Below are 13811 nucleotides of genomic sequence, written 5' to 3' on the forward strand. Positions count from 1 at the left end.
TGGCAGTTTTGATGTCTTTCAAAAATGTAGAGGTTTTAGGGCCAGGTGGGGTGACTCAGGCAATTAAGTCCTTGTGTTACAAAGACAAAGACCTCAGTTTGACCCCCAGAGTCCATGTAAAAGATGCCCAGTGTGACAACAACCTGTACTTGTGTTAATATTGGGGAGCAGACAGAAGGATACTCGGGGCTTGCTGGCCAGTCTAGTCTAGTTGGCTTGCTCTAGGCCAATGAGAGACCCTGTATCACAGGAAATGGGCAGTCTTCCAAAGATGACACGAGACTGTGCACTGACCTCCATATGTGTCCATGTGTGTGCAAAAACACCCACACATGTGTGCATCTCACACACACACAGAAAAAAAAAAAACAAAGGCTTTTGATGTGATCCAAAAAACAAATTACATCCCCATCAAGCATCTTGTGGTGACCAGAAAATCCCTGCCTCTATTTCTCTGCTTTATGTTGTTTTATTTGCCTTCCCCACCCCCACCCCACCCTTTGTTTTTAATGACTCCAGTTTGTACTGTCATCTGAAGAACTGAGTTTCTGGCTCCTCAAGGGGACAGTCATTCTCCACTTTCCACAGGAAGAGGGATTATGCAGGAAGACTCTGTCTAAGCAAAAATAACAGTTGAAGGTTAAGTTCATTTTTCAAATTCTGTTTAATGCTGTCTGAAATACTTGTTTATAAACAAGGATTAGGCCGTTGTAGGACAATCTGGGGGCACTAAGCAAGAGTTTGGCTTTAAACTTCTCAGTTTCTCAGCATCCCTGGTCACTCCCAACCCATTTTGGCTCCTGTGCCTTGTAAGCCTCAGACAGCATCCCATCATGTTTCCGCTGGCTGCAGGACATGTTACATAGCTTAGTGTCATCATTTCACTGTTCATGCTTGTTCCACCTTGGAATGTGGAGGCAGGGATGGTATCTTCTTTATGTTTGTGTCATGGGTACAAGCACAGTACTCATGGAAGGGATGCTGTTCTCAGAACGGGGGAAGTTCTGAAGGTGGAAGAGGCAGTTTGAACAACGTACTTTCCAAGTAGAAAATGCTATATTAAAATAGATGGAAAAATAACACCCTTAATTTATAGCCCCTTTATTCCGAACTTGTGACAATACCTCTATACAATAGACAACATTTTATGTTTTAGGACTCTCTTTGAAAACGAAGATTAAACGAGATAAATCTAGACATAGTGACCCTTTTACAACTTTATCACTCAGGAGACAGGGGGAGGGAATTATTAAGGCTAACCTGGGCTATAAAGAAAAAGCTTATGTCAATAATAATAATAAATTTAGAAAGAAAATAAGTGACTTGACACCAAATTAGAGAACATTCATTTATATACCATGCTTGGGTAATTTATATTTATGTTTAAACAGTAGGTCAAACACCATGAAGGTGCACTTGTGCAAACAGACTATTAACTAGGAAGTTTCCTTCCTCTAAAGAAATGAAGTCTCTCTTCAAATAAAATAAGACTCTAAGCCTGCTCATACTGAAGGAATCAAACTGGGTAAACTTTTATCATAGTTCATAAGAAAAATGCTCATTTCAACAGGAAGCGAAAGAGTATGTTGGAATCTTCTTCGTGACTGAGTTTGCTCAGAATAGTGCTCAAGATTCCAGTCCTGTTTTGTAGCCTGGAGATCCGGCCATCAGAATGCATGTGCAAACAGCCTTGGCCAAGTTCCAGGCCGGATTGTGAACTGCATTTCGGGAAGGCATGAAAGCATCGCTGTCTCACACACACTGGTTGGGGATCCCAACTAGAACGAGATGACATCCTCACACTGGGAGGTTGAAGCAAGCAAGCTTCAGGAAGAGCCTGTTTACAAGGGCAAGGGCAGAGAAATACACAGGGACAGGGAAACGGCCAGGAAATAGCCAAGTGATAAGGTAGCCATGGCTTCGCCTAGCCCCAGGGGAGAACAGGAAGGTGTTCAGCAGGAGCTTTTGGAGAGACTGGAGGCAGGAAAATATTATGGGCCTGACCATCACCTTGCAGGAAGGGTGGGTCTTCGATAAGGATTCCCACTTCACTCTTCTTATAATGTGACTCCCCTGCTAGGAACTTTTGCTAATAGACCCAAGGGCAAGATGGCTGAATGTACAGATGGCCTATGTCAAAGACTTAGGGTGCCATGTTAGGGGCAGGGATGGACTTGAAATGTCAGATGGAGAATACCTAGCATGCATACTCTTTCCAGATTCTTCTATTGCAAAGAATTTGACATTTAACTTATGAACTATTTTGTCATACAGATACCTAAAAATACACAATCACTGAACTTGCCAGTAAACACAGTATTTGATAGCCTCAAATATTATTTCATAGGAATGCAAGATTCATAACACAGCCCCTTGAAAATATCGCAAGAGCAATTTTTCTCTGTATCTCCCTGGAACTTGCAGAAATAAACTAAAGAGTGGGAAATTAAAAAGTTGCATCTCTCACAAGATGAGTGGAGTTGATTCTGAAACTACAGACTATGAAATTATCTTCCGAGAGAATAAAACATCTGCTTGTCCAATGGACAAATCTAAAGGATACTATGTTTTTCTAAAGATTCTCCCAAGGGTTTGCAAACTTTCCTCCTGGTAAGGAGAGAGTTGGGGGAAGCATGTGGTTGGAATGGTGAGGAGGACATGGTGAAGTGTGGAGTAATCTGTGTGGGGTGGCTGGTTTCACGACAGAGGAATGAGAATGGCTGCCAGAAGGACGGCGTGAGCTTCCCCTCTTTGCATGAATGGAACTGAAAACTTTAATGCTTAACACAGATGAAACCTCTAGAGGCAGGGTTGCAGACAACAAAGGAATCACAATGGTCCTGACTGATGATGTTCCCCACCTCACCTAATAGATGCTGTGATGAACACGCTCCATTGCCAACTTAATAAGACTTAGAATTGCTGCAGAAAAACCCCTCTGTGTACATCTATGAGGGCATGTCCAGAAAGGTTTAAGTGAGGATGGAAGAGCTACATTGAATGTGGGGGACACCATCTCCTGGGCTGGGATCCTGTGATGGTTTGAATGAAATTGGCCCCCATAGACTCAAAGAGAGCAGCATTATTGGAGGTGTGGCCTTGTTGGAGGAAGTACATCACCGGGGGGTGGGCTCTGAGGTTTCAGATGCTCAAGCCAGACCTTGTGTCTCACTCTCTCTCCCTGCTGCCTGCTGATCCAAGGTGTAGAACTCTCAACTACCTCTCCAGTGCTGTGTCTACCTGCACGCTGCCATGATTCCTGCCGTGATGGTAATGGACTAAACCTCTAAAACTAGAAGCTGGCCCAATTAAATGTTATCCTTTCCTTTATGAGAGTTGCTACAGTCATAGTGCCTCTTTACAACAATAAGACCCTAACTAAGACAGGTCCCAAACTGAATGAAAAGGAAAGAGCAAGCTGACCACCAGCATTCACCGCTCTCTGCTTCCTAGTGGTGAATGAAACCTAACCAGCCACCTCAGCCCCCGGGCTGGGCCACTCCTGCCACAGCAGTGAGCACCTTCAAGCTACGAGCCCAAATAGTCTCCACTGTCCTCTGTCCTCAAGCTGCCTCTATCAGGCATTTTATCACAGCAGAGAGAAAAACAAGCATTACAGGAGCTGACGGAAAGCAACTGAGAGGTACTAAATGAGAACCAAACACCTTTTCTGCACACAAACATGTCCACGGAGCCAGCCAGAATACGTGATCCGAATTGTCTGCTCACGCGGTATGAGGTTTGGCTTTGCTTTGTTTTGTTTTGTTTTTTAACAAAAAAAAAGACATGATAGAATTACAAGAAATATTCATGAGACAAAAATATCTAATCTATTCCTATGCTCCCAAAACGGCTGCCTCCATTTCTCGCTTACTGAGAAAACTGCTCCATTTGTGAGTTATAAGAGCAGAGTGATCAGTATGCTTAAGTGTTCTGTGCACGCATTCATTTTTAAAGGAAAGACTTTGCAAGCAAGGAGCAGCCGAGGGGATTTTAGAACACATCATAAGAAATACATGAACCAAATAAACCATTCTTTGAGAATACAAGAAAGTTTGTAAAATCATGAGCCTTGTAGACAAACAAGTTTAAGGGCTAGAGAGACCTTTCCGTGGTTAACAGCTTTTACTCCACAAACCATGGAAACCGGGACCCTAGCACTCATGTAACAAGCTAGGTTACATGTAGCAAATGCCTTTTACGCCAACTCTGAGAAGGACAGAAATGGGTGGATTAAGGGAGCTTGCTGGCCTTTGATCTAGCTTAGAAAATGCAAGGCCAGGTATAGGGAGAAATGCTGCCTCAAGGGAATACACAGAGAGCATGGCAGAGGACACGGACACGATGCTCTCTTTAGGTTTCTACACGCACACTCAAGAGTGCGATCACACATCACATGTGCATACACACACACACAAATAAAGGCACAATAAATAAATAAATCTCAAAATAAGAGTAAAAAGAAGTGCCAAGTGAGCTAGCAGAGTTAAGAAAGAACTGAAAGTAACAATAAAAACCACTACGAATACGAAAACAGCATTCGGATAACAGTAAACAAGTGCTGGCTTACAAAGAGAAAGTGTCTGGTACCCATAGACTTTTCAGTGTTATAAAAGGCTTAGGGGTAAATCAAGCAAAGAACTATTTACGGAAGGCTAAGTTTGGGTTTTATTGCTGTGAAGAGACTCCATGATCATATAGCTCTTATAAAGGAAAACATTTAACTGGGGCTGGCTTACAGTTCAGAGGTTTAGTCCATTGTTTTCATGGTGGGAAACATGGTAGAATGCAGGTAGATATGGTGCTGGAGAAGGAGCTGAGAGTTCTACATCTGTATCTGCAGGCAGCAGGAGACTGTGGGGCACATTGGGAGGAGTTTGAGAATAGGAGCCCACAAAGCCAGCCCCCATAGTGACACACTTCCTCCATCAAAGCCACACCTGCTCCAACAAGGCCATACCCTTGCCACTCCTTACAGACCAAGCATTCAAACACATGAGTCTGTAAATGTCTCTTTTATCCTCCAGATGTAATTGCCATCTCAGAGGCTTACTGATGAATAAACTTACCCTTTATAATTCTTTCTGAGCTCTGGCTGGCGGGTTCAACTCAGCTGTTCTGGCTCAAAACTCCTCTCCAAGCTGACTGATCCTAACTAGCTTCTCTCAGCTTCTCAGATCATTGAATTGATCTGCTTGGATAACAAACGACTCTGAATTCCACACACTGTGCCACTCTCTCTACTCCTGACTCACTCTCTACTGCTCTTACGTAAACTTTTTCCTGTCTGTTCTCATGAGAGTTGGGCATATCCTACCTTTAACTCATTTTGTCAAATCTTTCTCCGACTCGTCACTTTGTCTGCCCCTCACTTTCAAACATGGGTGCTTCCTTCTACAAACTAACTTTACCTTCATTGTTTGGGATTAAAAGTTTGTACTAAGGGGGTGTCATATTCTCACCAGAGGGATTAAAAGTATGTCATTCCAGCCTGATCATTCCGACCTAGAAGGTCTTTGGATATGATGCCTTGCCAGAATAGTAATGTTGCTGGATTGAAATTCCTCTGCAGAGTCTGTGAGGAACCATTCCTATTCAAACTGCCACAATGGTGGTTTATGATTACAATAGGTTTACGATTACAGCAATGAGTTGTCCTTAACAAAAACAGAGTAAGCAGATGTTTATATGTTGGAAGGCATAAAAATTATCTCCATATATGGAAGCCATCAAGAATGATGTCACACAGATACAATGCCAACACTCAGGGAGCTAAGGTGAGAGGATCATGAATTTGGGGCCAGTTTGGGCAAAACCACGAGTACAAGGCCACCCTGGGTTGCATAGTGAGGCTCTGTCTCCAAAAACCAAAACACAGAAATAAATATACAAATGGAAAAGTGAATCTTCAGATTAAAGGAGTCACTATTTTCCAGGAAAACCTTACATGGTAACCTGAAGTGACAAATACAACAAAGAAGTTTAAAGTTTTCAATGCTTAAAAGTAATTTTACGAGCATAAAAAGCTTATAAGAGTATGGGAGGGTAGGAGACAAGCCATCCACAAGGATGAAGTAATCCGGCTAGCCTCAGACTTTGCCACAGCAATGATTTATGTCAGAACACCACAAAACAACATGTAATAGAATTATGAGAGAGAAAGATACGATTCTAATTGTTTTAGATGGGGTCTTGTGAAGCCCAGGTTAGCCTTGAACTCTCTTCGAAGCCAAGGATGGCTTTAAACTTCTTGCTTCAACCTCTCAAGTGCTAGGGTTACAGATGTGTAGCACCATGCCTAGTTTAGGCCATACTGGGGATCTAACACAGATCCTGCATGCTAGGCAAGGACTCTGCCAACTGAGCTACATCCATAGCTCTGTGATCCTAAGACTTTATACACATTCAGTGTACTCATTCGTGGAAGGAATAGGAGTGGGTTAGAAATGTACTGCCTTTGAGTCTTGCTTGAAAACCAATGCAAACCATCCATGCCAACATACAAAATGTTCACTAATGTCACTGTGGCGATATGAGATTGACTGTCGGCACAGCCTTTTTGGAGACTTTGAGGATAGTTGACAAAATTTATAATATGCACATTCATTCGCTCACTCTGCATTTCCAGAAAGCAATATTCAGATTCACATTTGAAGCATCCGAGATGTCCACTCTAACATTGTATCTAATAGGAAGAAACAGAAGCAAAACAAATCTCCAATGAAGAGAGGTGGTCTCGAACCACACTCCCAGAAGTAAACAAACTTGTTAATAAGTGCAAATGAAATGAATGTGAATGTATTGCTATGTCAAAGTATGCACAGAATAACATGAAGATAAAATGCAAGCTACAGAGCCACATATAGGGGTGTCCTGGATGGAAGGGAGTATTAACCTACAAACACACCTGTTCCTGACTCTGCTGTGGGCATCTAAATTACCTGGGAGGATATCTCCAAGCTGCTAATGGCAACAGCTTCCAGAGGCTAAGATTTGAAGCAAAGAATGGAATGGAGATGTGTGTGCCACAGATTCTGTGACATTCTGATTGTTTATAATCATAAATTAACTTTTAAAATATTTGCACACTTATCTTTCGGTGGAAGGGGATCAAACTTGGGGATTTGTGCATGCTAAGAACAAGCACTGCCACTGAGAGCCCACACGTTATGGAACCTGTTTGTTACCCATAATGCACTGAGCACAGGACATTCCACAGGAGGCAGGATTAGAGAGCCAAACCTTCTAACTTTACACAGCATCTGTCGTCACATGCAGCCTAACCCATGAGCTCCTTGAAAACAGGGCCAATGGTGCTTTGTCACCATTTACTCCAGTTTACCTCTCACTGCAATGACTCAGAGACAACACTAAGCAAAAACTCAAGAAATACATGGGTAGATGTATGACCGGAGGGAGGAGTGGACTCCGGCCCTGAACTTGGGAGTCTATGTCACCAACACCTAGTTTGGTGGGTCTGGATTTGTTCACTCACAAAACCCAACTTGAAGTCAAATGTGGGGATGCCCTTTTGTGATTACAGAACTCAAGGGGTGGGAGCAGGAGAATTGTGGGTTCAAGGCCAGGCATGTTGGACAGTGAGTTCTCAGTCAGCCTAGACAAAAGAGTGTCTCATTCTCTCCTTCCACGATGCCTCTCCAGAGTTGATTTATGATCTCCTCGGAGTGCTTTAAACTCGACTCTCAGGCCTGTGCCTGGGTGGATGGGGAGCGTCAGTTGGGCCCGAGGCTGCCATCGGCATCACCACAGCCTCGGTGTTGGCAGGGGTGGCAACAGTTTGAAGAATTCCCACGTTGTATTTCTTCATGCCTCTCTGATCCCACGCTGTTTTGTAGACTGCTCCAGAGAAGTGTGAGGCAAAGCTTCAAGAGCAGCATCAAATTAGTCAGCATGGATACTGCAGAGCGCTCTCCCAGCCACATCCACCTCACACTCAAGCCACTGAGAACCACGACCAGGGAACTGCCACCTCTGATACCTAACACACTGCACCCAAGTGCTGGCACTGCACAGACCCCGCCATCTCTGTCTCTGGCTTACAGTAGTGGCGCTTCTGGAATCTAAACACCCAGGGAAGAATATTATAGCCAGGAAAATTTTAAACTCAGTGATCGGGTGCCCTCTTTGCTTAGGTTCTATGGAGCTTTTTCTTATCTAAATTAAGAAGCTATTATTTGACCAAAACCAATAACACTCATGAATAAATGAGTAGGTCCTTCTGCTCCCATATAGTTTAATTTAGTTGACAACCTTGGCTTATTGAAGACTATCAAATAAATTGATTGTCCCCTTCCCTGGGGAAGACACTTACAGCTCCCAGGTAGTAGGTTGGTTGTGACTGTTTCTAAGTCACCTGTTTTAAGTACCTTAAGAAGAAAAAATGTTTAGGGGTTTTATGTCGTTTCTAGAATTGACGTTTTATCATTGTCTTCAGCAACCCTCGGAAACACTGAGGCTGAAATCTGAAATCTCATGAAGTATCTAATACTTACTTTTTCCCTGAAGGGGTTTGAGTGTGAAATGCCCCTTACAGTCTCATGTGTTTGGACACTTGATGACCAGGTGGTGGCGCTGTGTGGAAAGGTTATGGAACTTTTAGGAGGAGCCTTGGTGGGGCAGGCTTTGAGCAGGGCAACCTGGTCCAACCTGCTATTCTCCTTCCTCTGCTGGGCAGCAGATACAATGTGACAGGTTGCCTTCTTGCCCCCGCTGCCATGATCGAATATATCCACTGCCGAAACTATACCCCAACCTACATCCTTTATCACCTAAGTCATTTTTGTCAAAATATTTTTATCACAGTAGAAGAGAAACCATGAACGGAGTGCATGCGTGCGTGCACACATACACCATACAAACCCTTACATAACCCACACTCACACACACTCATACACACGGATGTCAACATGTGCTCACACCACTCACATACACTTACATAAACACACACTCACACCATTCTTCAGCCTTATCCCTGGACCATCTTCTGCTCATTCTTTAAAACTCCAGACACACCACCCTTCCTTCAGTTCTTCCAATATAGCCAGATCACTCCTGCCTCAGGGCCTTAGCACATGCTAAGCCCTAAGCACATGGTTCTCTCTTCCCTCCATGCCTCACTCAGCCAACTCTGCTCCTCCTTTAGCTCTCGAGTTAAATATCCATTTCTCAAGGCAGCTTGGTAGCTTCCCTGGCTAGCCCATCCAACCCCCACGCTCTTCCCGTCAGTTCCTCTGCATCCTTTTTTTTCTCACAGCATGTGTTAAACCTTGTATCATATAGCCCCTCTGCTTACTGGTCTCGCATCCACCCTTTCATGACTTTGAACTTTATGCCATGAGAACCATGACTGTTTTATCGTCCATTGATAATCTCAACAAATACCCATTGATGAAATGAAGAAGCTAATCCAGATGCATTCCTTCTTCACATTGTTTTTTCTGGTCCCAGTAAGTGAAGGGGACTGGGACTGTCTCACTCATATCAGAGCAGCCTGGCTGCCTGGGATGTGCCGAGGGATGAGACTGGCACCGCCCAAGTGCCAGGCTTGATGTTTGAGAAAATTTGTTAGACCCAGAAAAATGTAGTATCGTGAAGGAAAGAAAGGAGTGGAACGCTACTCACATTCAAGAAGTGAGGAAAGTATGGTAGACAGACAGCTGGAAATTAGGCAGGTTTGAGGGAAGGTAAGGAGGACTTCCAAATATCATGTGGGGTGAAAAAGCCAAGGTCAGGCTGACCAGAGTCTATAGGGAGAGGAAGGTATGAAGTAGGCACACCTGGTACCAACCATAGCTAAGACCAGGAGAAAACAGTGGGGAGCCCTGCAGAGTCTGAGCCACAGTTATAGAGACCAGATGCTAGTCTAGGATAGACACATTATCATAGACACTGTTCCTCACCCACACAACAAAAACAGGCTGCCATGGACCCAACACTATGAGACAACTGGGCCAGCATTCAATCCCTGGTAAAGAGCCGTATCCATAGTGAAGAATGTGACCAATGGGGAAGAAGCATTCCAGAGGCCAAGCTGCCCAGTTTCTGTACTGAATAGCAGGAGCTTGCCCCAGTACTCACTTCTACAATGTCGTCATGGGAACTGCAGTAGGCAGCTGCCCTTAGGACATTGTGTTTCTCTATAAACTATCTGTGGTCTGCAGAGCTAACATAGCAGGTAAAGGCATGTGCTGCGGAGCCTAATGACCCAGGATCCACACAGCGGAGGGAGAGAACCAACTCTCACAGGCTGCCCTCTGACCTCCATGCCTATGTGTTATGGAACACACAACACACAAACACACACAATAAATAAATAAATAAATAAATAAATAAATAAATAAATAATGTTTTATTTTAAAAAATATTTTAAATTATGGAAATTGTTTAAAAACTGGCTTTCTGCCAACCTGAGACCCTGAAAACTGCCAACAGAGAAATCTGGAGACTACAGCAATAATAATAATAAACAACAGATACTACTTACAGACACTAAGTGAGACTTATTAAGCATGCTTTGTCCTGGATCTGTTCTAAGATGTGTATATATGTATTAGCACATGTGTGCATATATGTATATGTATAAAAATTGATTAATTTTTACTAAAAAAAAAAAACCCTGCACACAACAGCTGCTTGTATTATTTCATTTTCCAGGTGGGAAAGTGAAACCTGAGAAACTGCCATTATTCAGCAATGTGTCAAAGGACTCAGTCCCAGACAACCCGACTCTGGAGGCCTGCTCTTAACCTCTAACTCCTCTATTTGTCCTCATGATTTACAAAGCCCTTCAAAGGAGAAGCAAACGGTATCCAATCCCCTCAGTAACACTAACTAATAAGGAATATCTTTCCTGTTGTGCAGTTGGGGAAACTGAGGCTCATGGCCATTGGAAATCAACAAATGCTGTTGCCAGCCAAGCACTGTTTTCTACAAGCCCAGCTCACTCCTAACTTCCCACACCACCTCTCATTCCTCCTTCCTGCAGGCTGAGGATTAGATTACATCTATACATACAATTGGCTATGCAGAAAATAAAAGCTGAATCTCGAGTTTGGGGGTTTGGCATGGAGACCCTAGTCTCTTAAAACATGACATTATTTCCAACCTGAAATATTATTTCATATGGCCTCGGAGTCAGTGAGTATCCGTGGGAAGAGAGGGAGTAACTGACCAAGTGAGCAAAGATGTAATTGCTGGCTTTCCTGGAGCAGCAGGCTGATGCCTGTCACAAGAACCTTGCTGCAGTATCAGCTTAGGAGCGTGACCAGGAACGGGGAGATGCAAAGACAGAGAACCGAGCACCCTAAGTCGGGGTCCACACCGGGAGCCCTCATTGTGTCTTTCTGGTTACCGCCTCTCTTGTCTCCATGCCATCTTTTCCCCACCCTCTCATGCAATGCGGGCGATGCCCAACGTTGTCATTGAACCTCAGACTGCCGCTAGGACATTTCTGTCTCATTTCTCTGATTGCCCCAAGAGCAAATCAATTATTGTGGGTCCGCTGGTGGCTTCTAGTAGCCAGTTCTGGCTCATATCTCCCACAACTCATCATCCTTGCTCACACCATTCGGATCGAACCACATCTGCTTCGAATCCGCAGTGACACCCCTACACATACACACACCTCTTAACTGCAGTCCAATAATGCTGACATGGTCAGAATCGGAAGTAATGGCTATTGAGGCCAACTCCCCCAAGAAAGGCAAGGTCGGGGCAAAAACCCAGAGAAGCTCAGAACAGACCTGGCTCCTTAGCAACCTGACCCACCATGTACCCCAAGGCAGTGGCACAAATCCCCGCGGCTCAGGACTGCCCGATACCCGCTTCGCAGCGGCTGCTATAGAAACATCGAGACGAACACACTGGACTGAAATTAAACACCCAGGCTGGACCGAGATGAGCGGGGATCGGTCACCATGGCAACATGCCCAGAGAAGCAGCGAGCGACGCACGGCGCGGGGATACTCACTCCATCGCGGGGCTCCGGGCAGCCCTGCGCGCTGCTGCGGGGCTCCGGGCGCTGCTGGCCTCTGCCAGGGCCGGGGCGCTCTGGCCGCGCGCTAGGTGGAGCAGCCAAGCCGTCCCCCGTCTCCGCCCGCTTCCCTCCTCCCCTGGAGCACTGGCAAGAAAACGCTCAGGCTCTCGCAGCTCCCAGCCTGCGAATAAAACGGGAAGCAATTGGATAACGTTATTCGCTGGGTGCTAGACCGAGCCTCTTTACTTAAGGGGATCCTAAAGGGAGCGCGCCACCAGCTGTGCGACCGGCGAGGCGGCCACCTCGCACCCTAGTCCCCCGGGCGCCTGAGGCTCCAGGTGCGCCCGCGACTCCCCTGGGACCCACGGCAGCGCCGGGCGGAGCTCCGGGAGAAGCGTGGGAGGGGGTGAGGGGCGGTGGCGACGGGTGGCACAGTCTAAGGTCCGTTGGGAAACGATGGAGTCTTCTTCGGCAAGGTGGCAGCTGTCGCCACCTAGAAGTTGCAGGAGGCTTCTGGCCTCTGCGAAATAGCAAGCCTTGCCACCAGTGGGGCTTGTCTGAGACTGCGAAACGCCATTGTGCCAGCGCAGCTGGCATCTGCGGGAGGTACCAGAGAAACTCCAGCGGCGCTGCGGCAAGTTCATGCGGTGTTTCCACTCGGGCGACCCCACGCCCTTCTCAGTGACACTCCATATTCTCCAATCTCCTGACTGCCAGGAAGATAATTCTTCAGATGCCCCTCCCTGGTCTATTTTCTTGAACGACTGTTAGATTGGATATGATTTTCCAAGTTACCTCAGCCCCACCCTGTGGTAATAAGCCTCACACCCTTGTCACTCCCAGGCATGATTCTCTGCCCACGACCACTCGAAAAGGTCTCTACTAACAGGTCCCTCACCCACTGCAATGATCAGTGAGTGGAGCAAGCTTCAGTGTCTGGTCCGTCTACTAGGAGGACTGTTGGGTGCAATCTAGGCAAAGCCATCAATCCCTGCAGTAGCTGAGCTCCAGGTTAAAAGAGAAAGACAATGCATGGAGGAGGGGAGACCCCCTGCCGCATGGCTGAAAATGTTATTAATAATAAATAAATATATAAATAAATAAATATATAAATAAGGTCAGAGAAATGGCTCAGTTGGTAAAGGTGCTTGCCATGTATGTAAGCCTGGAGACCTGAGTTCTATCAAGGTGGAAGGGAAAGAAGTAATTCCATAAAATTGTCCTCTGACTTCCACATGTCCTGTCGCACCCATCCACCCACAAATACATACTCAAAACATGCACACACACACATGCACACACACACACATGCACACACACACACTAATGTTTGTTTCTTTGCTTGTTTCTCGAGACAGGGTTTCTCTGTGTAACAGCCCTGGTTGTCTGGCAACTCACTTTGTAGACCAGGCTGGCCTTGAACTCACAGAGATCTACCTGCCTGTGCCAGGATCCCCAGCGCTGGGATTAAAGATGTGCCTTTAACTAAAGCCACCACCCATGCACGACTTGTCCGATAATAATTCTTTATCAGAATATGGAGTGTCTAGTGATCTTAAATTAACTTGTGATATTTGCAGAACTCTATGAATAACCCAAAATTCACTGATTTTTTGAGTGATTTTCTTGGTAATTTACTTACATCTTTTAGTGATATGCACCCCCTGTAATCCCAACGCTGACTGGGTAGGCAGAGGAGGAAGAACACATTTTCAATGTACAAAGTAAAGTTAAGACTTTCTCAAAAATAAACAATCAAGCAAAGTTTTTTTCAGCAGAGGCTGAAGAAAGGATTTTCTACCCTACTGGAAAGGAA

General features: G+C 45.2%; 1 protein-coding gene across 5 annotated transcripts in view; it reads right to left on the bottom strand.

Annotated features, from left to right (window-relative positions):
• The window catches only part of Palm2akap2 (PALM2 and AKAP2 fusion), a 460662-nt gene extending 448356 nt beyond the window's left edge, over window positions 1-12306 (bottom strand). Inside the window, exon 1 of one of the 5 annotated variants that reach the window (XM_085839263.1) lies at window positions 11990-12306. In XM_085839263.1, coding sequence (XP_085695389.1) covers window positions 11990-11994 — 5 coding nt within the window. In that variant the 5' untranslated portion in view covers window positions 11995-12306. The remainder of the gene's footprint in view (window positions 1-11989) is intronic. The other 4 variants (XM_085839265.1, XM_029475715.2, XM_085839266.1 and 1 more) reach the window with 4 other exon arrangements.
• Window positions 12307-13811: the final 1505 nt, after the last annotated feature.

The sequence above is a fragment of the Mus caroli genome, unplaced genomic scaffold, assembly GCF_978045245.1.
Source record: "Mus caroli unplaced genomic scaffold, Mus_caroli_1 scaffold_6, whole genome shotgun sequence".
Classification (NCBI taxonomy): domain Eukaryota; kingdom Metazoa; phylum Chordata; class Mammalia; order Rodentia; family Muridae; genus Mus; species Mus caroli.